Source organism: Mustela lutreola, chromosome 1 (assembly GCF_030435805.1).
Source record: "Mustela lutreola isolate mMusLut2 chromosome 1, mMusLut2.pri, whole genome shotgun sequence".
NCBI classification, from domain to species: Eukaryota; Metazoa; Chordata; class Mammalia; order Carnivora; family Mustelidae; genus Mustela; species Mustela lutreola.
Window position 1 is genome coordinate 246,730,732 of NC_081290.1, and position 25,119 is coordinate 246,755,850.

General features: G+C 46.1%; 1 protein-coding gene across 16 annotated transcripts in view; it reads right to left on the minus strand.

Moving 5' to 3' along the window:
* Positions 1-25,119, minus strand: part of PLEKHA7 (pleckstrin homology domain containing A7) — a 213,554-nt gene that overhangs the window by 109,040 nt on the left and 79,395 nt on the right. Inside the window, exon 1 of one of the 16 annotated variants that reach the window (XM_059137266.1) lies at positions 23,977-24,167. The exons of the other annotated variants lie outside the window; for them this stretch is intronic. Coding sequence (XP_058993249.1) covers positions 23,977-24,059 — 83 coding nt within the window. The 5' untranslated portion in view covers positions 24,060-24,167. Of the gene's footprint in view, positions 1-23,976; positions 24,168-25,119 lie in introns of those variants that run through there. 16 annotated transcript variants of the gene reach the window in all.

Below are 25,119 nucleotides of genomic sequence, written 5' to 3' on the forward strand. Positions count from 1 at the left end.
TTGCACACACCATTTCCTTTTCTTGAAAGCTGCCCCTCACCTTATCTTTCTGGCTAATGTCTATCTATTCTTCAAGGATCAGTACAAGGATCACCTCCTCCCAGAAGTCCTCTCTGACACCAGGCAGAATTAAGTGCCTGTTGGTGCACACTGGAATCACACATTTATCATCTTATTCTGATTATTGTTCCTTCCCTGCCTCTTGGCCGGTCCCGATTCTCCAACACTCAGCCTAGTATACAATCTAAGCTTTATGAACTAGAATGCCCAGCTTACAGCAGACAAAGCATCATCTAATGAGAGACAATGACCTGGAAAGACAGTGACTGTCATTACTACCATTTTATGTTTTACCTAGGAGACTAAGGCTCTGAGAGGTTGAGTTCTTATCCAGGTTCACCTGGCTAGCTAAGAAGTGGAGCCAAGACTTAATGGCAGATTCTTTGCTCTTTGTCACAGCACCATTCCACATGAAAGGTTACAGCACAGACTGAGTTGGGAGGGGAGGTGTCATAAGCCTATCTTCTTTAGACCTGCGGGTAGTCTCATCTGCAGACAGAGCTCTGGAGAATCCATCTACATTATGCTGCTGCATCACATCACTGGGGAGGCGAGGTGTCATTGTCCTTCCTGTCTTCACAGGCCTGGGTGGGGGGTAGCCTTACATGCAGACAGAACTGACAAACCCATCCAGATTCTCAGCTGTACAACATCACTCTTCCCCATTCCCCTTCCTGCACCCCAATCACTCTGTGCCAAAATCCCAAAGCCAGCAAAAGAGCCTGGTTTTACGGTCAGAAACAGCTGCACTGTGGCTGCAGCGGCATGACGCCTCCAGTGAGCCTGCCGGGTGCAGGGGGGACAGCAGAGGACGGGTGGTGAGTGGCAGCATTTGAAGTTGCCAGGTATTGAGTGCAAGCCCCTCTAAATGGGCTGTGTACAGAGAAGGTGTGTCAGGCAAGACTGCTGAGTGCCTGGGAGCGGGGGCAAGAGAGCTGGGACAGGGAGGAGGCCTCCCTCATGAGCTGTCCCGCTGTGCCATGCAAAAGGCTGATAGTTCCCAATTACTTTCTCAGAGTTTTCATGAGCTCCTCCCATATGCCATTTGGCTTCAGGAGCACAAAGCAAATAGAAATGGGGTTTCAGACTTGATCATTCTAACCATGTCTGCAGCGGAACGTGCGCCCCAGCTTGCGTGGACACACACACACACACACACACAAACACACACACACACACATTTGGCTCAAATGCAAATTTAAAAGGCGATTAAGGAAGTGTGCAGTTTGGTTCTGCAAGCATCTCAGGGGGCAAAGAAAATGATAAATGCTCATTTCAAGGCTCTGGAATACAATCACTACCCGCTTCAACGGTGTCGGTCAGACATCACCATGACAACCAGGGAAAGGCTTCCTTCCTCTGTGGCAAAGACAATAGAAATTTTAATTAAGGCTATTCATTTTTTTGGTCTGGCCAGTGGAAGAAAAACATCAACAAAATGTTACCCAGAAATACATGACCAGGAACACTTTCAGAATTCAAAAAAAACTTCTGAGGTTTTCCACTGAGTCACATGACCCACATCCCCAAAGCCCTCCCTCATGCCCCTTCAACAACTCAAATTTTATAGATCTCATAAATCCAGACATGTCTAGATCTTTTATCAAACATTATAAAACTAGGTAAACACTCCAATTTAAATTTTCTGACTATGATTGAGAACAGGAATTTAGTCATTTTTATTTCAGTCATAAAATTCAAAAGATCTGGCATATTTCCATAAAGTACTTCCAATAAACTCTGAGAGGACCCAAGATTAGACAAGTGTTCAGTGGCCTCTGGGCAGGAGATCTAGCTTTAAACATCTGCCTTGCTCCCCTGGATGACTTTGGGTCAGTTACTTAACCTCTCTGAGGTTTAGTTTCCTTACAGAAGTAATGCTGTCTGCCTCAGAGCATGGAGAGAAGCAACAGTGACCATAACACAGCAGCACATTGCCCAGTACATAGTGGGCTGTCAGTAAAAGGCAGCAAATATTACTACGACTCTGCCTTATTTTGCCCTGGAAGAATTAAGACTGTCCTGTTCCCTCTTATCCTAGGAAACCTCTCCGGCATGTGTTGGCTTCTCCCCCTTCTCACAGGCCTAAATCCCAACATTGTTCTCTCACCTGGACTACTGCAACAGCCTTCTCAGTGACCTCCCTGCTTCCAGACACTGCTCTCCAAGGTCCGCTGTCCCCATGGCCACCCAACCGATATTTGAAAATCCAGAGATGTGCTGGTCACCTGGCTCTGGGTGAACATCTGACAAAACTTTCATGGAGAAAAATAATAGCTTTACTGAAAAATATTTTAAAAGGCCTCAATGAAAGGAGAAATAGAAAACCCCCAATGTTGTAAAGACATTGATTTTTCCCTAAATTAATCTATAAGCTCAGGATGACACCAATCCAGATCTCCCAGGGTTTTCAGGGATCTTCACCAACCCACCTTAAATCTAAGTTAAAGAGCAAAAGGATGAGAATAGCCAAGAACATTTCATCATTGTAGAAAGTTCTACTGGGCAGTGTTATTCTAGAGTAAAACAATTTTTTGTTTCAATGGGTTTTATTTTGGAGAAATGTGTTCAAAATAGACAAATTTAGCACATAAATAGTGAGGCACAGAGAAAATATGTTAATAAAAGTCCTGACAGGTGGCCTCCAACTGGAGGTGGAGAAAACTGGGTAACTTTCTCTGCCAATCCAGTGCAGGACTCGAGCCAGGGAAAGGGGAGGCAAAGAAGAAAAGCAGAGTGAGAAAGAGGTTATGATCTTTATCAAAGGTCTAATGTGTCTCCAGCACCACACTGGGTACCATCTGCTTTCCATTTCATACTCATCATGAGCCTGTAAGGTAGATAGCATTATTTCTATTAGAGATTAGGAAAATCTTAAGAAAAGTAAGTGATTTACCCCAAGGAAAAGACCTCTTGTAAATGGTAGAGTGAGAACCTGAACCTTGCTCTCTGGGATTTCTCCTTCTACCCTATCTGTGACCTGTTCCAGGCAGAGGTATCTACAGGGAGACAGAAAGCCCAGGTGCCCATGGTGCACAGGAAAGTGCTGGCAGGCTCACAGGGTGAGGTGCAGGGAGAGGCAACTAGTGGACATACAGCCGCCCCTAACACTTACTCTTTTACCAGGAAGGCACCTGGACCTTACTTACAGAAAGACACACATGCACACAATAAATGAGAAGGCCTTGGAGCTGGAGAAATCCAGGTCATGCTCTAAGTTGCCAACTTACAGCGTAATGGGGAAAGAACTCTCCACCTTTTAAGCCTCTCATAGGTTGTATATCCTCAGCTTTACTCTGACTGCTGACAGCATACTCTGCCCTCAAACATACTGTTGGATCTTGATAAATTTCACTTCACTAATCCATAAATCCTATTTTAAAAATATATATATATATGCATGGTCCAGCTGGCCCTTAGCTCAAGTGGAAAGGAAGGGGCCACAGTGAATTCCCCTTCTGTGCAGGCCTTGTAACTTTCATGAGGTTATTTTACTGGGTCACAAGTAGAGTCTGAAATGCTAGCATCAGCAATCATACTTGGATAAATAAAGTGGAACAAATTACCTAAGGGCACAGACACCCCACTACATTTCTTCCTTTTACCTGTATCCACAACTTGATGTGACTATCCATCACCACCGCCACCATCCCCCCATGATTTTCCTTTGTGTAAAAAAAAAAGGGGAGGGCGCCTGGGTGGCTCAGTGGGTTAAGCCGCTGCCTTCGGCTCAGGTCATGATCTCAGGGTCCTGGGATTGAGTCCCGCATCGGGCTCTCTGCTCAGCAGGGAGCCTGCTTCCTCCTCTCTCTCTCTGCCTGCCTCTCTGCCTACTTGTGATCTCTCTCTGTCAAATAAATAAATAAAATCTTTAAAAAAAAAAAGTTATGCACAGAATTGTACACAACATGGATGTGTACCAGTTGATCATTAACAACTTGATGGTCTTTGAAGAGACTCAAAGGATAAGTAAGAAGCGAGAGGGTAAAAGGCAGGCAACTTCCAGGAGTGACTGGATTCTGACACCATCTCAATGCAGGGACGAACACTTGTGATACCTCTTTTTTTCCCCAAAAATCTCTATTCTAGGACAAAAATTCTCAAACTAGTTCAAGTGGTACAACCTGTGGAAGTCATATTGTTCTTTTTGCATAACTCAATGGAATACATATTTTATGGCATAGTTTATTTTTGGTTCCCTACTTACAAAAATACACACCCCTTAGAGAAAAATTTTAAAAACCTAGAAAAATAGACAACTGAGGAAAAAAAAAAAAATCACCTCTAAGTCCACCAACCAGATTGTAGTAAGGACAAACTACTATAACCTAAAAGTCCCAGAGAATTAGATGGGATTTATGTACTGGTCCTTAAGTTCCACCATTAGCGATTTATTTGGATAAACATGGTCTTTTCTAGCTTTTCTTTTTGTTGTTGTTGTTGTTGGTAACAAGTTAATTGAGACATAATTCACATGTCCAACAATTCATCCCTTTAAAGTGTATAATGCAGTGGCTCTCATATAATCAGAGTTGTACAACCATAAACCCAGTCAATGTTAGAACATTTTCCTCACCCTAAGAAGAAACACCAGACCCTTTGGCCGTCACTCTCCTTCCAGCTCCGTTTTGTATCTCTAGAGTTTCTCCATTCTGAACGTTTCACAGAAATGGAATCATATACGGTCATCTTCTGTAACAAGCTTCTTTCCTTTAGCATCATGTCTGCAAAGCTCATCCTTATAGCATGTACCTTTTTTATTGCCAAGTAATAAATATTCCCTTATATGCAGGTACCTCATCTCATCTACCCACTCTCAGCTGATGGACATTGGGGTTATTTCCTCTTAGGAGATGATATGAACGACACCGCTTTGCACATTCACATATGCGTTTTTATGCAGACATGTGTCTTCATTTCTCTTAGGTATATACCTAGGAGAGGAATTTGTGAATCATATGGAAACTCTATGTTTAGCCTTTTGAGGGCCTGCAAACTGCTTTCCAATGTGGCTGCATATTCTCCCCAGCAATGCCTTAGTGTTCCAATTCTTCTATGTTCTTACCAACACTTTTTTAAAAAAACATTAGGTGATCAACAGCCGAAGTAAACCAAACAGAATGGACCCCTGAATAAATGGACAAACAGAGACTGTGTTTGTGATACATGTTCAGCTCAGTGACTGAGGACTCCTTCCCCAAAAGGCCCTAGGAAAGGCAGAAAAATAGCCCCTAAGACTCTAAAGCTGAGCTTCTCCACCCATTCACAGCCCATCACCACCCCACGGGTATCTATACTGGAATATTTTTCAGCTCTTTATTGCCAATGCTCAGGAATTACAGATGCTAGAGAACGCTGCTTCCTTTATTTATTTCTTGAAGTCATAAGAGAGAAGGTGAAAAGGCCTCCACTTGTGCTCTTGGGCATATAAATAGCTCACAGTGTAAAGAAAAGGGGAGTCAGTGGTTCCAAATTCAAAATAAAGACAGGCTGTTCTGACAAGGTCCAAATTATAGAGCGCTCCAGGCACAAACACAGAGAGACACTTTTCAGAGAAATTCTATTTTCCTATTCAATTCCAAAAAAGAGAGTCAAGCCAAGAAAACCCTCACAGCCTTCCACAAATGGATTTGGTTTCAGCAGCTGTTTGGGGCAGTGTACATTCAGACAACAAACCGCCCCTTAGGCTTCTGTCCTTGCCATGTTCCCTTCCTTCCAACAGGAGAAGCACCACTGCCACTAGGTTCCCCAGCATGGTGTAAAGACAGCGCAAGTCTGCCATTCCTGCCGTGCAGTTCTGCAAACCATCATCTTCCCCCAACATCCTTCACAGCCCCAACTACAGAGCTCTCTCAAAGACCTGGAAGCTCTCAGAGCATGACAGGTGTGGACTTTAGGGTCCATTTTGGGGGGCCCTCTTTATAGGCCCAAACTGCCATAAAACCTTCTCTGTTTCTTCATGTTATCATTTATTCAAGTCATCTGCAGAACACGGCTTCACGCATGTCTCCTGATTCACTAAGCACAGACAACTGATGAGTGACTGCTGTATACTCATTCACCAGGAATAAGGTTGCTCCAAGCATCAGACTGTTTCAGGGTCAAAACACCTAAATGCTTTGTTTCCTAAGTTGCTCATTATGGTATCATTTAAACAGGAAAAAAAAAAAAAAAAAAACGGGAAATTACCTAATTGTTGAACCATAAGGGAATAGGTTAAACAAAATATCGTGTTTCTACTTGACAAAATACTGCCCAGCCATTAAAAGCAAGGTCCATGAAGGTTAGTAAATGCTTATGTTAAATGAAAACCAAACAGGACTTACACACAGATATAAAAATATAATCTCAACTCTGTTTATGAAACACAAAGAACAAATACTAGATAAAAATAGGCCACAAGGGGCGCCTGGGTGGCTCAGTGGGTTAAAGCCTCTGCCTTCAGCTCGGGTCATGATCCCAGGGTCCTAGGATCCAGCCCCACATCCGGCTCTCTGCTCAGCGGGGAGCCTGCTTCCCCCTCTCTCTGCCTGTTTCTCTGGCTACTTGTGATCTCGTCCGTCAAATAAATAAATAAAATCTTTAAAAAAAAAATAGGTCACAATTTTAATTCTAAGATTATGAACAATGTCTTCTCAGCATACTTCTCTGAATATTTCTGCTCATTGTAGAAAACTTAGAAAATAAAAGCATAAAAAATAAAAATAATTCACCTGTAACATGTCACCACTGTTACCAATTTGGTATCCTGCTGTCTGCTTATTATGTAAGACTAAACATTCACAGGGGCACCTGGGTGGCTCAGTTGGTTAAGCCTCTGCCTTTGGCTCAGGTCATGATCTCAGGGTCCCGGGATCAAGTCCTGCATCAGGCTCTCTGCCCAGTAGGGATCCTGCTTCTCCCCTCTCTCTGCCTGCCTCTCCACCTACTTGTGATCTCTCTCTCTCTCTCTGTCAAATAAATAAATAAAATATGTTTTAAAATAAATTTTAAAAAAAGACTAAACATTCACAAATACAGTTTACATATGTTGCTTGCAAAATTTTTAAAAATTGTTAAAATGGGAAGGAATAAGAAATGCTTAGACCTATAAAGATAATGTTAACTGAGTCAAAATCATATATGCAAAATACTAAAAGTATATAAAGACTTATTTTTCACTACTTTGTACTGTCCAATTTGTGCTGTTATGTATATCTATTTAAAATAAATGAAAATGATTATTCTCCTACCTCCCCCAAACATCCAGGAAAAATACATTAAGATGAAATGAAATGAATGCTTTTCCCTCCTCTTCTCTGTAATTCAATTTTGGAAGTAATGTAGTTACATTACCTTGATGATGAAAAAAACGTTTTTTTTAAATTCTATGCTGTCCTCATTGTCACCATTTAATGCCAAGTATCTAACAGCAACTTCCCTTTAAACAACCGAGTTCCCCCAGGCAGTCTTCTTTGCTGCAGAGCGCCAGGCTAGACAGGACAGAGCCCTCAGGTGAGTATCTGCAATGAGGGCTCTGCAGGATCGCCCAGCCCCACTCCATGCCTGTGACCACTTCCTCCAGAGAGGGCAGGGAAGTAGAAACACAGCCATACATGCTGTCATGGCACTTCGTGAAGGTGAAGGCTGGGCAAGAAGGCCTTGGAAATGACTGGCAAGGGAGATTAGTTGGCTTCTTTCCCCCCAACTGTCCCCATATTTCATTCCTTTGAACATTCTGCCCCAAGCTCCCACTCCCCTTCCTGTGGAACCGACTATCATTAGTCTCACAATCCCACCTAAACTGTGAGTTTATAAACACTTTCAAAAGGAAGTGTTTCATTTAACACTCAAAAAAAAAAAAAAAAAAAAAATCATGAGGCGGGAATCACCACCACTTTCTAGCTGAGGAAGATGAGACTCTGGAGGGTTAAGGGATCCATGTAGCCAAAAGCCAGGCCTTAGTGTCTAAAGGCTGTGCCTCCCTTGACAGCAGGCCTCTAGGTTCCCAAGTCAGGCACAGTTCTTCTCATTTAGGCTTTTGGCACAGCCTGAGAGGACGTGTCCAAGTGAGATGGTGGCCTCGAGAGCTGGGTGTTACCCAGCGGGGACAGCCCTAGAGGTTCCAACAGGCCATGTAACAAAGAGCACATCCTTGAAGGCATCAACTTTGGCTGGGGAGGAAAATCAGCGGCTGGGGTTTACAATAACCACCCACAGGGGGGTCAGGAGCTATAGACCAGGAGCAAGCCTAGTTGGGATTCACACATCGGTGGGGTTTAAATCTCAGCTTCCCTTCCTGCTCTCTGACCTTGAAAAAGTTACTTAGCTGGTATCCTCATTTACAAAACAGAGATAGTTAGAGTGCCCTCTTTGTAGTTTTTGGGCAGATCAACTGTGGTGTATTCACTGTAGTAAACACGTCTCACACACACACAGATACAGGGTCAGCACTCAACAGACAGCAGCAAGGATGAATAATAGTAACAATATTAGCAGCGATGATGATACAAGAGCACATCACAGCGGGAGAAAATGTATAGCCAAGAGACAGCGTTCAAGGTTATGGAAGAAACAAAAGGACCTTCAGTTTCTCAATCTTTTTCCTCTTCAGAATGTTCACAAAGACACGGGAGCCCCTTCATGTGCAGGGCCTTTTCCCCCTCAAGATGTCCTGCTATAAAGAATCAGTGAAAATCTTGTCCTGTACACTGTGAATTCTGACGAATTTCCATCCATAAATTACTGAACAGAAAGAGATGACTTCACAAGACCGACAAGGCACAATTAAAGTCAAACAGAAGGCAAATGTCGCACCGTGGTTACGGAGCAGAGCCTGCTCCCCCCGCACCAGCCAGGGCAGTAGCGGGAACAGGCGTGAGGACGGCACCAAGAGCCTCGGTGCCGGAAGGCGTGGGCAGCAATCAAACCGGGCCACCAGTACACCTCCCATACGCTCCCACTCTGGGCTCAGTTTCCTTGACTGCAGAATTAGAGCTGAACTAGCTGAGCTTTGCTGTGCCCAAGAGCTCAGAGACCTTTAATCTCCAAGCTCATCTGCATGTACCTCCACAGCCCAGTGCAGGCTTCGCAGCCTGCATTCAAGCCTGGCTCGCCTGTCACCATGCACCTCTCTGAGTGCTGGCAATGAGGGAAAAAGGAGGGGACACTGGTTTTGATTTTCATAAACTATCTGACAGCCCTTCAAAAATCGTGCCATCAAAAAAAAAAACCATCTCACCAATCACAGATAATAACTAACAAATCTTGCAGAGACAATGGCCCAAGAGAGTTATTGCAATGGCCACCAAGAAAGAGGAGGTGACATTTAAAGTGAGAAAAAGGAAGATTAACATTAGGAGTAGAGAGATGGCAGGGGTGATATACTTGGCCAAATACACGTCTAGATTTGCTGTTCTGCACTTTTGAATTTGAGAAAACCTTCAAGTGTTGGTAATTAGACTTGAATCTTATCATCACCACTTAATAGATGAGTAATGTTTTATAAACACTAACACATTTAAGGTGTCACTTAAGTCGCATTCACAACAAACACTTATTTCTATCATAATCAGATGGGGCGAGGGGCTTAAGAAGGTTAAGTGACTCGCCCAAGATCCCACAGCTAAGAAGTGCAGGGCTGGCAGGCAAAACAGAGCCTGCAGTCCAAATTCAGTGGTCTTACAAGGTTTATTTATGCCTTCCTTCTGCAAGCGAAAATGGAGAGGAGGACAGAGCTTATATTCAGCGTGATTTTCTTTTTTTTTCAGCGTGATTTTCATTTATGTGTGTAACCCTGCACAGTAGCCAAGTTGGGGAGAAGCCAATGATGCAAATTTAAAAAGTGAAGTCCCTAAACCTAAAAATAAATGTCTTAAGGATGCCATCAGAGAATATCCCTGACACACAGCTTCTGCCGCTAAAGCAACGGTTCTCAACTGGGGTGATTTTGTCCCCCAGGGGACATGTGGCGATGTTTAGAGACATTTTGGATTGTCACACCTGGGGAATGTTACCGGCATCCAGGGGGTAGAAACAAGAGATGTTGCTGAACATCCTATGAAGCACAGGACAGCCCCCCACCCCAAAGAATAATCTGGTTCGACACAGATGATAGAGGACACTCTCAGCAAATGAGGGGAACAGAAAGAGAAACTATACTTTCAAAGAATAAAGCTCTTTACACCTAGAAGAAAGCATTAACATTCTGGACTCGTCTTTGGGTTCTTCCAGGCTTGGCTTGAGCCTGAATTCCCTGTGTGATCTCAGGCAAGTCAGCCGACCAATCTGTGCTATATTTTCTCTGTAAAACAAAGCAAGGCGGGCAGTGGGGGAGGAACATTCTTTAACAAAGTGATTCTCAAACATTTCTATCCCTGATAACGGCCTAGGATTCTAGCTAAAAGGCAAAATTCCTAGATTTCATTTCAGAGAGTCTTCCTGCTTAACAAGCACCCCAGGGGAATCTTTTATACTTAGTTAGACCACTTTGAATACCAAGAGAACAGTTTTTAAAAATTAAATAAAGTGTGTGTAGCTTTTTCTAAGCAGGATTCATGAGTCTGAGGAATGGTGCCACCAGCACTGCAGGTGTTAATCTAGAGGCCTCCTAACCTATGGGCTCTCTCAACGGAGCTCCAGCTTCTCTAAGGCCCAGGGCCTGGGAAGCAGCCCCACCATAAGACAAGCTAAGGAGCAGCAGAAACTACAAGAACAACCCCTCAACCTGAGAAGCTGCTCATGGAACAAAGCCCCAGCCACACACATTCCAGAGAGGATGGGGGAAGGTGACAGGATTTGGGCCACCAAGAATAGTGCATTAGCCGACAAGGAGCATGACCATTCTCAAATCACACAGAGGAACCGCAAATCCAAATACACTTAGAGAAGGGGCTCATTCACTCAGCAATAATTCAGTCTCCTATTAACCCTTCTGGGAAGACATCTGTACAACACTCAAGAGGTTGTGGTGAGACTTTCGGAATCCCAGCCTACAAGGGGTAATGAGAGCCATGAAGGGTTGAATGTTCACTGCAAGCACCTGCTACTTTGCCCTGTCTGTCCTCTAGACCCAACCTGAGAGCTATCCCCTGCCATGCACTCAGAACCCTGTTCCCGAGCCTTCCTTCCTGGGGCCCATGCTCCACAAGTTTGAAAAAAGTGAATCTAGGCCCTGGCTAGTGAACCAAATATAAACAGATGCATACCCTGTTTGTACTTTTTTATCTTTAACCTTCACGAAAGCATCTGCACCCTGTCCAGGTCCCCTACTTAATTACCACGCAGAGTGGCCCAGCCAGAGCACATGCTGGTAATAGAGAGAGATGCTAGGTAACCCCACAAGGACTTCTCAGCAAGCCAACACCACACAGGAAAGGACTAACACAATCCTCTCCTTTGTCATTTCCCCTTCTGCTTCCATAGCAGATTTGGAGTAACCCACTACTGCAGATATCCCCCGCTCCAAACACATGTCTTCTCATAAAGGGAAATTGCTGATAGGACATGTCAGGCGCATCTTACTCCTTACTCTGGGAAAGTCACTGGGCATTAATAATTAACACAGAATCACCTGTGGAGTGTTTTAAAAATGATGCCAAAGCCTCAACCCAGTGCAAACACATCAGGATCTCTGGCACTGGGTCCCAGACATCAATATTTTTTAAAAGCTCCAAAGGGATTCTACCATTTAGCCAGGTATGGCATCCACTGGGCTAAGGTCTCACAGTGGGGACACTGGGCTTCAACATGCCAACTAAAAGTACCAGGGACAATCAGCTCCAAAGTGGGTTTGGGAAAACAACAGGGAGCAGAAGAAAAAGCTTCCCATCTTCAAAAGGAAGAAGAATGATCTGACACGGAAATTTTATTTTTTTATTTTTATTTTTTAAAGATTTTATTTATTTATCAGAGAGAGAGAGGGGGAGAGAGCGAGCACAGGCAGACAGAATGGCAGGCAGAGGCAGAGGGAGAAGCAGGCTCCCCGCCGAGCAAGGAGCCCGATGCGGGACTCGATCCCCAGGACGCCGGGATCATGACCTGAGCCGAAGGCAGCTGCTTAACCAACTGAGCCACCCAGGCGTCCCTGACATGGAAATTTTAAACAGGGCTGAAGACCAGGGAAGTAGCTTCTTTACCAAGGACATAAATCCACTGTGTTTGTTTTTTTTTTTGTTTGTTTGTTTGTTTATTTGTTTTGCTTTTTTTTTTTTTTTGGCCTCCTAAATATTTATTTCAATCAAGTGCTAGACCTGTACCAGGCACTGAAGAAAGAAACAACCAAGTGTGAAACCAGCCATCTCATCTGCAAGTGTAGACCTTCTGAGAAGGGAAAACTGCAAGCATGAAGCAGCTCATGTTAAGGCAGGATCTCCTGGTGCTGACTTGCAGGGGAGGGCAAGGAGCTGGAGGAGCTCAGCCAGCCTGGCCCAGCCCCAGGGGTGCTTCAGGCTTCAGGCTCCAGCCTCCTCTGGGCTTCCAGCCATGCTCAGATACTCCCACAGGTGCGGCAGGACTCAATTCCCAGTCTGTTTCCTGGGTGATCTGGTCCACCCTGCTGGCCTATTGCCAGCCAGCTCTAAAGTGTCTAAACAAGGGACACAAGGGGCCTCTTACTGCCGGTAAAGTTGCAGCTATATTCACTTCCCTTCCAAATTAACATCCTACTGCCCCGTAATAAAGCTGTCAGCTCCCAACAAAGGATGCTGGCTAAGAAAGGTGGCCAAGGCTGTTCGGGCAGAGGGCAGAGCAGTTATTTGATGCCAAGGGTGGGAGGCCCAGGGTAAGACCCTACCCCTCCTCACTGACAGCCGGCTTTCCCATCACGAGAATGCACTCAAATGCCCCTCCCTACCTGGCCGTCCTTCTTCGCTGCACATTTATCACTTGGCCAATGCGCTGGGGAATGAAACATAATTAATCCCAGCTCCAGCCACATTTCTTTTTTCCCAGAGAATGAATCTGATAGACCCGCAGTGTCAATAAGGGAGCACAGTTCTGAATGCTAATTGCCCCCACAAGTCCTGCAGAGGGCACGGGAGAGGCCGGGAGGCTGGCCCTCACAGCATGGGCACTTTCAGGTTTGGAAACCCTACCTGGCGTTATCGTCAGCAACTCGATGCAGGGACCGCCCTCCCAGTCGAGACAGCAGCAGCCAAAGACCCTCGAGTTTCCTCCAGGGTAACATAAGGCTGGTGGCCAGAGCCGTGGCAGCCAGGCGGTCAGGGAGAGACGAGTGGGATGCGTGTAGATCGTGCACTGGCTCTGCTCTGCTCGGCTCCACTGAGGGGAGTCAGCAGAGGGTGAGGATTTAAAATGCAGCAGCCGAGATTTAGGTTAGATTCACAGATGAACTTCCTGACAGAAAGGGAAGCATTGGAAAGGCTGACCCATTACTTAAATTTCACTGGGGAGCCACAAGAGGCTGATTGTACTGTCCACCAGGAAGGAGTCAGCGATGGGGAGGCACCTTCTTCTGTGCACGATAATCAGAAGCAGGGACCTCACTGGGCTGACCCACAACCATCCAACACATGATCACTTTCCTGCTTCTTAGTATAAGATAAACAGAACAGTCTGATAATCCCCACCAATACATACTTCCAAATAGACTTATTCTTTGTTCTAGGAATTTCAGTTCTAGGAATCTAAGAAAATGGTAACAAACCTCAGTCAAATATTATTAAGTATTTCAGGGGAAATACGCATTTATTTATTTTAGTGGACACCATCATTTAGATGCCCAACTATTGCATGGGGGAATGATTAAGTAAATTATGGCACATATGCTCCATAGACTATTAGGTAGAAGATAAAAATGTTTTTAAGGAATAGGTAATAATCTGGGAAATGCACAATGACATGATTTAATGTTAAGTAAATAAAGCATGAACTGTGCATTTTACAAAAAAAAAAAAGTATATGTGTATTTCAAAAAAGAATGGTGGGAAATACACCAAAATGTTACCAGTAATCATCTCTGAGTGTGGAAGTAAACATTTTTATTTTCCCTGTTGGTATTCTCCAGATATTATAAAATCAGCACATTCCCTTAATATTCAGAAAATGCAGACATTAAAAAAAAAGTCTGTTCTCTGATGTTCCTCAGCACCATAAATCTACTTCATCTGTGCGGCCATTATTCCCAGAAAGCGAAACGGTGACACTCAATCTCAGACTTGGCAAGACAAACACATTCTTGCTTCCAAAATGGCTCAGCATACCCACTGCAGCCACCTCAAAACCACTTGTCACCATTTCCCACTGGGAAGCACAGGGTCTTCCCCTCAAAGATTCATGGGGCTCTCATTCTGTGGCCAGACCCTCCCTTCACATCCAATTACAACATGCCTAAGTGCGTCTGAAAGGCAAGGGAGAAAGGTGGAATCCTGCAAAGAATGGGGACTTACTGGATTAACCCTGTGAAGTCCTGAACAGCCAGACTTAGAGATGGTCACTATTTATTCAATGTCCACCATATGCCAGGAACCAGACAGAGGCTTTCACACACTTTGCCAAGTAGGAATCATTAGCCTTGTTTTAGACAGGCAGAGACTAGAGGCTCCAGAACTGCCATGAACTTACCTCAAATCACACAGACAGTAAGTGGCAAGGCGGAGACTAAATGCTGCCTGCCCAACTCCAAGTCAGGAAAGATTTCTTCCCCAGTCACCTCCAACATCAGCAACTTCACAGGGAACAAGATACAGAGCACACTTTTTCCTTCTCGACTTCACCTGAGGCAGGCCACTGTCTCTTGCCCACTTTCTGTCTCCACCATTACCCATGGATGCAAATACTCCAACCCCATGTGGACACCTCAATGACATACTGTGGCCAAATTCCCCAACCTGCCGTATGGCCCTTAGGAATGACCCAGAACTGGAAGATCAGGCTCACTAACAAGGCCCTCTCTGGGGGTATCTGAAACCCTGGGGTATCTGAATATTTATGAATATTCCTACATTCACAAAGGACAAACTCCTTTACCCTCACAACATTTCTGAAGAAGGCAGGCCTCTACTCCCCTTTTGCAAATGTGAAAACTGAGGTTGGAGAGCAGGCTGACCTGTTCTAAGTCCAATAAGCAGCAGAGGTAGCACTAGAACTCAGGTCCTGATTTCTGGCCCAGTGATCTTCCTAACAGAGGAGAATACTAAGAACTTGGGCTCTGAAGCCTGAAGGCCTAGATTCAAGTCTCTGCCCTGCTACCTATAAGGTGTGTGGCCCTGGACCCATTACTTAAAACCTAAGTCTCTGGGCAGTTAGGTGGCTGGGTCGGTTAAGTGTCTGACTCTTGATTTCAGCTCAGGTCATGATCTCAAGCTTTGTGAGATTGAGCCCTGTGTCAGGCTCCATGCTGAGTGTGGACCCTGCCTAGGAGTCTCTCTCCTACTCCCTTTGCATGGCCCACCCACCAAACCTAAGTCTCATTTTGCTCCATTGCAACATGAAGAAATTACAATTGCTACTTTGCATAGTTACTCTGAGAATTACATGGGATAATACATGTAAAAGAGCTAGCAGGTATTCACACAACCCTGAAGGTATAGCATTTCCATCTTATCTTCCCACTATGCAAGGTCCACAATGATTTGCCTGAAAACAGGGTCATCAGGGCCCACATCAACTTAGATGGAACCAACTTTCTGCTTTGCAAGGTCTGACCAATAGCCTGTATCTAGTTTTTAGATCTTACTGAGAGTACTTTGAACATGCTTTCCTCTCTTCAAAAAAGGCTCTTCCGGGCTGTACTTCATGCCCTAATTCCGACCCTTCATCAGTGGTACCCGAATTCGCTCATCCAGGAAGTCTTCCCTTATCTGCCCAGACTGGTGTAGGTCCCATAGATTCCTGGACTTACAGTCCTAGCAGATGCTCCCCACTATTATCTAAATTGGCTGTGTACTTGCCAGTCTCCCCACTAGACTGAGAGCCACTTGAAGGCAGAGACTATGGCTACATTCACTCTTCAATCTTCAGTACCATCTGTACTGGCTTCCTATTGCAACTCTAATAAATTACAACAAATTGAGGGGCTTAAACAAAATGGGTTTACGGTCTTCCAGTTCTGTAGGTCAGAAGTCGAAAATCAGTTTCACTGCGCTAAAATCAAAATGTGAGCAGGGCTGCACATCTTCTATGAAGGAAGAATCCATGCCTTGCCTTTCTCAGGTCTTGAGGTTGCCCACATCCCTTGGCTCATGGCCCTGCACTCCAACCTTCATCATGTCTCCTTCTTTCAGTCTGATCCTCTTAGAAGGACCCCTCTGATTACATTGGGCCCACCCAGATAAAGCAGAATAATCCCTTACTGCAGGATCCTTTGCTTAATTATAATGGCAAAGTCCATTCTATCATGGAGTAACATATTCCCAGGTTCTGGGGATTAGAACACGGACATCTTTGGGGAGGGGCAGGGGGATCATGTGGACTAATCCACTATCACAGCACCTAGCACACAGCAAATGGGCACTTTCCTCCCTCAAGGAAGAGGCCATGCTCCATGTGGTCCTAAACCACTGAGAAGTAGAATCTTCTCAGCTGGTTTAGGAAACTCCCAAAGCCTAGATGGCACACACATCCCCCACTGCTATTCTAATCAAAATATCCCAAATGGGCCCTCTCTCCATAACCTGAAACTCCAGATTTCTTCAGCTAACTTGGAAGCAGCCCACATTTACATCTCCACTCTAGGTAAAAATCTGCTAGCTAATTCTCTGAACTCTGGAAGTATGGCTGGATGAATCAGTCTCCAAAATCATCTGGTAATTGCCCTTTGGATAGACTGACAGGAACAGTCTATGTCTTCCTGGAGCTCGCAATCCACATGGCAGCATCACAATGTGAACAGAAGCCAAAAGGCAGCAAGATAAGGGTTCTATCACTTACCAGCATGAGTCAGATTTGATAAATACAGCACATTCTTTGAAATTCTATCAAAATCAAGCTTTAAATTAGCAGGCTACAGGAAGCAACCTAGCAACCCAACCACATGCATTTCCACTTGAGCCTGGTACCTGAACAGAAAGATGTTGGAACCCCTGAGAAGAGGAGCAGGCTGGGTCGAGGGTTCACCCACTTTACAGAATATGACAGGTGCCTAGGCGCTGGCAATGGAAGAAGCCCAAGCTGGGATCTGAATCTTGACTCTTCAATCTATCCTGTGTTACCATGGGTTTGTTAATCAACCTCTCTGAGCTCAGACACACAATACACACATACTGAACCCAGGTAAAATGCTTAGCAGGTAGTATATTTCCACTAGGGGCTGGTCTTCCTTTTTCCTGCCCCTGAAATAATAAAGCTAGCAGGAGAAGTTTATCCTCTAGGAGTGCAAATTGGTGTATATGCACTGTTTCCCTGATGTTATCCACATCGCCCACACACCACCTCCATGATTTCTGTCACCTCCCGGCCCAACCTGTACTTCCACTTTTTTTCTTTAAATAGACTACACAGACAATAATATCTGCCAAATAATGAGTTTGATGTTCTAGCTACACTTCTCTTCAAATACACATGAGAAATTATATACCCATGTATAAAGCTACTAGAATTCAAAACATTCACCCTCTTCGGGTGCCTGGTAGCTGAGTCAGTTAAGTGTCTTCAGCTCAGGTCATGATCCTGGCCAGGGTCCTGGGATGGAACCTGGTGCTGGGCTCCCTGCTCAGCAGGGAGTTTGCTTCCTTCCTCTCCCTCTGCCCCTCCCCCACATGCTCGATGTTCACGCGCTCTTTCAAATAAACAAATAAAAATCTTTTTCTTTAAAGAATTTTATTTGTTTATTTGACAGACAGAGATCACAAGTAGGCAGAAAGGCAGGCAGAGAGAGATGAAGGGAAGCAGGCTCCCCACTGAGCAGAGAGCCTGATGCGGGGCTCGATCCCAGGACCCTGGGATCATGACCTGAGCCGAAGGCAGAGGCTTTAACCCACTGAGCTACCCAGGTGCTCCTAAATAAATAAAATCTTAAGAAAAAAAAAAATTCACCCCTATATTATATTGTATGTTTTCACACTTCAGGAAACTGGTGAAAAAACCTGGCTCAACTAAACATTATCATGTGTGCTCAGGTAATTTCCTTTCTCTGATACTTGGTTTCTCCCAAATAAGAGAACAGATTTGAGAGAATGGACTAGACCACTTTGCATTTCCTTCCAGTCCCAGGATTCTGAGATCTATTATCAAGTGGTCTGTATAAGCAAAAGAATCTGGGCAGAGATCTTTTTGAAAAGGTAATGAATAGCGTTCAATATAATTAGAATCATCCGTCTTAAAATCAGAGAGAAGAAAAGCTTGAAAGAGAGAATGACAAAGAAGCATATGCCCCTGACTTTGTGCTTCGCCTTCATGGGTCTCTTTATATCAGTTCCTTGGGTTTTGTCATCTCAGCTTGGGTGGTTGTTAGTTTTATCACCTTAGGCAGGCCATTTCACCTAATTCACAGTTGTAAAGTGGGTAAAATGGGTAATACCTCCTCCATGAGGCTGTCTGGGGATTAAGTGAGTAACGTTGTCTGAGCACCGGGAACAGAGCTGGAGGAGATCACTGTTTGCTATTACTGGTGCACATCTGCCTCTAACTTAATTACATGCTCTCTGAAGGTAGGAACACCTTGTTCATCTTTCTGTTCCCCACAGTGCCTAGCAGTGTTTCACACAAAGAGAACTTGACTTGAATATGTAGGGAATCCTCTCTGACACAAAGAGTTCCAGCTCTAAGGCAGGAAACTGAATATTCTCAAGATGTACAGAGAACAAGCAAATCTTCCCCGACAAAAACAAATGTTCCTTCTTCCCCCCCCAAAAAAGTCAAGAAATCCAAGTCTTCAGTGCTTGAGCCATGATTCCCTCCCACACTCTTCAATCTTCCTTCGGAATAATCTAAATATTCCAAAATATATACATAATAGGGAAAAAAAACTTTAAATTATTACATGGATAAATGAGACTGCTTGCCTTGGAGTCAGAGAGATGGAGAAGTGGGGTCCAGTATGTGCCATTACCTATCTACATATTGAGCTACCTAACCCCAGGCAAGTCACTCCATTTTCCAGTAAAATGACAGTAACAGCAATACTTCCTCTGACAACATCATCAGGCTGCTGTGGGAGCCAGGACACCCAGGTCCATGAGCTCTAGAACCTCCTGAGCATGCCTGGAACCCTATGAGTAGCTTTTCACTTCTCATTCCTAACCAGACCTTTATTCCTTCATTTGTATCATGCCCTCCTAAATGTTATTCTTGTCATAAAAAGAGATAATAACCCACAAAGCTTGAGCCTCTTCCTTATCCTATAAATGTGCTACAAAAGTAACGAGGAGGGATTTGAGGCTGTGATCCTAAGTCTCTGTTAACGAGCACCACCATGCTGGGAACACCACCAGCCGTGAGCCCCTATTTTCACAGGGTGTTTCTTCCTTCCTTTTCCTCCTAACACATTTAAAACTTCAGACTTGAGTGCTCACTGGCAGATACATTTTGGAGCAGAGGGAAGGAGGCAAAACAGCTAACTAGAACCAACAGAAAGGATGAGGCTTGGAAACTTGGAGCCTAGCAGTTGGCTCTAAACCAAACATTTCCCTTGCCTAAAGTCAAATCCAATTAGCAACCTCTTCTCTTCTTTCTCCACAAACATTCGGTTTGTTTATATGAATTACGCTCAAGTCGGAAGGAGATGAAACTGACCATCAGCATCTATGTGTTGGCATTGAGGTGAGCCAATGTCCAATCCCCCTAACACACTTTGCATTACCACCTTAATGTCAACTCTGGTCCACCTGCAACTCTGCTCTTAAAAGGGACCATTCAGTGAGTGGGCGTAAGAGTGTTATGGTCCCACACAAATGACACTTAAAGGTGACAGCCAAGAAGCTGCTGTGTCTCTAACCCCCATCGAGCCTACAGATGAGGAGCAGAGAAGACAAGAAAAAGACAAGAAAAAGACACCAAAAAAAGCTAACTGATCAATAAAGACCTCTTTTACTCATTTTACAAACATACCGAGAATTAGCCTAGGATGTTAGAATAGGTCAATGGAAAAAAGGCAGTGTGTGAACCTTTGTGGACAGTTTGGTTTATTTGTACTGTGGGAGATAGCTCTTCAGATGCATGATTTCCAGAGGAGGTTGGTTAGCCAAGGATAATTATAGTTCTTAACAGCTCAACTTCCTCATCCACTTCCCAATCAATAATTAACTGCATCATATATCATCATGAAAATTAAATGAGATAACACAAAAGCACTTAGAACAGTGTCTGGTACATCATAAATTCTCAGTTATTTGCACACCACATCACGGTTTAACACGCGTGATCCCATTTGATCCTGAGAACCGTGTGAGGCAGATGTGACTGTTCTCAGAGGACACCAGCTCACGGAGATCAAAGGACGTGTCTAGAGTTACACAGCTGAAGAGTGCCAGGTATCCTGTTGCCCTTCTGACTAACATTCCATGATCATGGCTGGACCAGAGGTGGGTTAGCAAGCGTCTGAGCATTTCTAGTTCAACTGTGCTTTCTAGTACCTTTCTAGTTCAACTGTGCTGTGTGCTTATAATCAGGGAATCACGGATCTCCAAAGCCTCCTTAAATGATCTGAGGCTGAAAAACAGGTTTGATGTGAAAGTCAGAAGAAACTCTTTCAGGACAGTTCTCACATCTGACCCTAGGAGCCCAGGTATGGCCTCTGGGGTTAGCAAAAAATAGCATTTCTGACATTCCCATTTTTCTACATAAAACCTTCTCAGTGGCTATTCCACGAATACTCCAGTTACTTTTAATTAATAAAAAAAAAAATAATAGCTATCAATTAACAAGCACTGTATTAAACCCTTTACAAACCTCTCATAACCCTCACAACTATCCTTGGGGGGTTGGGGGAACTGAACAGAGGTATCCATATCTCTCTTTAAGAGGCAAGGAAACCAAACACCATCTGCCTCAATTAACCCTCATTCTCTTTCCCCTTGCTCCTGGATACCCTCAGGGCATAGGCCTGGAATACTGGCCTCTTCTTTCTTCAGAGACAGTATAAAACCTAGGGAGGAATTCTGTGTTTTTTGCAAACCAAGACGATAAAGGCTGCCAGGGTCTTTATTGTGTTTTTCCTCTAGATATTATCTGATTCAGAACAAATCTTCAGGGCACCTCTCTCTTAGCCTGGGTACTTTGTCCTCCTGTCCATCCCAGGAAAAGTCTCCCTGCTATAGGTGGGGTTGAGGAACACAGTCACAGCCACCAGCATCCCCAGTGCCTCCTTTAAGAAGGAAGACAGAAATCCAGGAGCTAGCACACATGAACACACTGGCCCTCTTCCCAGGTCGCAGGGGCAGTCAGGCCCCAGGACAGAGGCCTCAGCTGCTGCTGAACTCACCACAGACTGTTGTGTCCAGCACAAACATTAGGAATAGTATACATGGAGGCATGGGGGAGCTCTCCAAACCAGCCCTGTTCCATCCTCTGACCCTACAATCCATGGTGATCCTGCCCCCACCGGCTAACCCCACAATTCCACAGCCATTCTGATAACTGCCTCACTTTCCCCACAACACCTCACATTTGACTTCCCACTTATCTCACAACACCCCAGGGACCCTACTACCCTCCCACCCACTCTCTATAGCATCACCTTAGGAGCTTCTCTAGGCGGTGGCCAGGCCATTACCAGTGAATATTCAGCCATGACTAGCAGGCTGCAAGGTGAGCAGACATTAGGTGGCAGCCGTGCATAAACTTCCCATAATAGAAAAAAAAAAAAAATTGCTGCTAATCAGGACCATCTCCAAACCCTCGACTTGCAGAGCACCAGCATGTCAGCAGCAGAATGGAGCCCTGCTGGAAGGTGGCAGTCTGAAAGCATGTTGGGGGAGGGGTCCCACAAACCTAGGTGGGAGACAGGTAGCACGGACTCCCCAGTAACTCGGGTTTCAAGGTCAGAAGCCCCTCTGAAGCCAAGCCCTCTCACTCATTTCCTCCCTGGAAAGCTGGAGTGAGATGGGGACTCTGTGCCCCTGGGGCAGCCATCAGAACATTCCATCTCCTGGAGACCAGAACCAGGAGAAAGGGGGATCCAGCAAGCCAAGTTGCTAAAGTAGGGGACAGAACACTGAGGGGATAGCTGTGGGATACTACAGCAGCCTGTCTCAGAGAACATCTGACACAATGCATAGCCTACAACCAGAGCTAAAATCTCCCTCCCTGTACTCCATACCCCAATAAACCCACCCCCTTGACACATTTCTCGCCCCTAAAGCCCATCTCCCTCCCCACACCTAGCTTCAGAAAGCCCAGCCCCTCTTGCATGCCTCAGAGCATCAACTGCCAAGATAAGCTCATCTTCTCATCACAGTAACTACAGATCCATCAACCCCTCGGTTTACAAGGCTGAGCACCTCTACACTCAGTTGACAACAAAAAACAGTTTCCCAGGTCTTGAAAGCACAAGGCTGCCAGGAGGGCTGAGTGTGGCAACTCTCCACAGGCCCCAGCTGGGGCAAAATCTCTTCAGGCTTGCCTCCAACCAGCCCTCTCCAAACTACCCCCCAAAGCCAAGCCCTATCCAAAGCCCTCCATTGAAGATTGGGCTCCTCCATTTCCACTCAACACGGGCCCACCCGAAATACACAGTGCACCTTGTGAGACTACCAGTCTTAGAATCCACCTTTTCCCACCCAAGGAGGAGGGAAACTGAAACCCTCTACAGGAGGAGCTGCACTCCAACCTCCGCTCTTCCCCACCTTGACCTCTTCCTTCCAGTAAGGAAGCTCTGAGGGCACTAGGAAAGACAGGTCAGGTAATCACCTGGCTGGCAGACCCTTTTGCCTCAGCCCCCAGTCCTATAAATCAGGGTCACTTGTTGAGCAAGTGTGGAGATTTTCAGGTACTGGGACTAGGGTAGGGCAGCCCTTTCCAGAAAGCCTCAGATAGCCAGCAGAGGACCCAGGGCTCACACACCTGGCCTGGAAGCTTCATCAGAAAGCTGCCCTGGGAGAAGCGGTGGGAGTATGGTTGGGTTCGGAAAGCAAAGGAGGAGAGGGAGAGGCTGGTTCAAAAGTAGATTAAAAACCGAGAGCTGCTCCATCTCTGTCCTCCGGGGGATGGTGGTGCTGTCCCACAAAAAGGGAAGGGATCCCTTCTGCAGAGCGCTGGTCACTGGGGGAACACCAGAATCCTCAGGAAACTGGCTGCAATTCCCCAGGCTTAAACCTCGGTCCCAATGCCAAAAAAGGGAAAGAAAAACCTGCTACCCACCAATCTCATTTCCAGATTCCCTCTACCCAGCCTAGAGACATTAATAATTAACTTGCCTACCCGGCAGCTTGCCGGTGTTGCCATAAAAGATGAGTAATGGCACTGGAGCCCCAGCCCCACGCCCGCCTGCAAGCTTCTGGGCTCAGGGCTGGGACAGGCTCCTGGAACAAAGCCTCCGCATTCCTCTGGGAAGGTGTGTCTGAAACCAGACCTGTCAAACGAGGAGAAGCTGACCTCTTACCTCCCCCTTAGCTGACTCCCAGCAGGAGGTGGGTAGAAAGGGGGAGGAGAGATTGCCTCTCCCCCTTGGCCCCCCACCCACCACCACCGACCGACGGTGCCCCCAACCACGGCCGATTTCTCGGGAAGCCGAGCTCTCTGCTGAGAGCTAATCCTGTTACCATGAACGCAGGCTGTACTTGGAGACCCAATTCTCAAAACAACAAGGCAGCTCCCTCCATGCCCTTCCCGATGAGTAACCCCCAGCCGGACGCCCGCCACATAAATTCTCTCCCTGAAACTCCCGCGGCGAGCTGCGGCTCCCACGCGGATGGCCGGCCAGAGACAAACCCGCTCGCATCACGCCCGCGCCCAGGCACAAAAGCACCCCCTGATGCAGCCCCTGTGCCCTGTCTGTCCAATAGCCTACAGCCCCCCGAAAGTTACACCGCGCGGACACACCTGCAGGCCCCCCGCGGTGGCCCCCGCCAGCCCCCCAGAGCGGCGGGGCACGCGTCCCCGGGCGGACAGCGCCACCGTTCCATGCGCCTGCTCCTCGGGCTGGCCACCGGTCAGCAGCGCTGGGCGGCGGAGCGCGCTGGGGCCTCAGCGCGCCCGCGGCGCATCGCGCGCCCTCCTCGTCCTCGCCTGGGCCTTCCCTAAGAGCCCACACCCACTTGACATCAGCGCGGATCAAAACACGTGGCGCAACGCCAGACGGCCGACCCCGGCGGTCCAGAGCGCGCCCGGAGTGCTGCCGCGCCGCCAGGACGGCGCGTCCGAGCGCAGCACATTCCTCTCCTTGCAGAGGATGCTGCAAACTGGAGTGGGTAAGGAGACGGAGGAGGGGGAGGGACAGCGGCAGAGGTGGCAGGACTTGCCGCCTACCAGCCGCGCTGCACTGGCACCCAGCCAGCCACCAGCAGACCTATAGCCCTTGCTGCAAGAGCCCACTGACTGCCAAGACCAGGCTGCAGGTGACCTAGGTTGCTGTTTCCTGCCGGCCAAAGAGAGTCCTGACCTTGAATTCTCTTCCCCAGAATAACTCAAGGAGGCTTCTCTCCAACTACAACTACTAAATCTCTGGGACTGATTCTGACAAGCCAGGAATGAATGCTTGCCTAGATTAGGTTGCTGACCCCATCATCCAGGAGGCCACTATGGGGCACCAGCAAAGCAGGTCCATACTCTCTGGCTTGTCTCTATACTAGCAGCCTCAAAAGGTGTCTTCCTTCTCTCTTCTCTCAATGCCCTTGGCAATAAGGGACAGTTCTCCTGATTCTGCAGGCAATTAGAAACAGCATCACCCAGCAACCACACACACTTCCAATTCACACGCTAGCATCCATCCAAATAATCAAACATTCAAGCATTTATTAATGCTCAGGCCAGGAGCAACAGAAGATAAACAATATTTAACATTCATAGAACATACAGTTCAACCAGGGAGAGATATTAAATACAGTGCAAAGTAATTATAATTGTGACAAGGGTATTAAAGGTCAAGAGGTGCTGTAAGAATATACACAGGGACCCTAAACTCTCTTGGCAGTCAGGAAAGACTTCCCTGAGGAAGTGACATTCGAGATGCTGAGGCATGAAGAA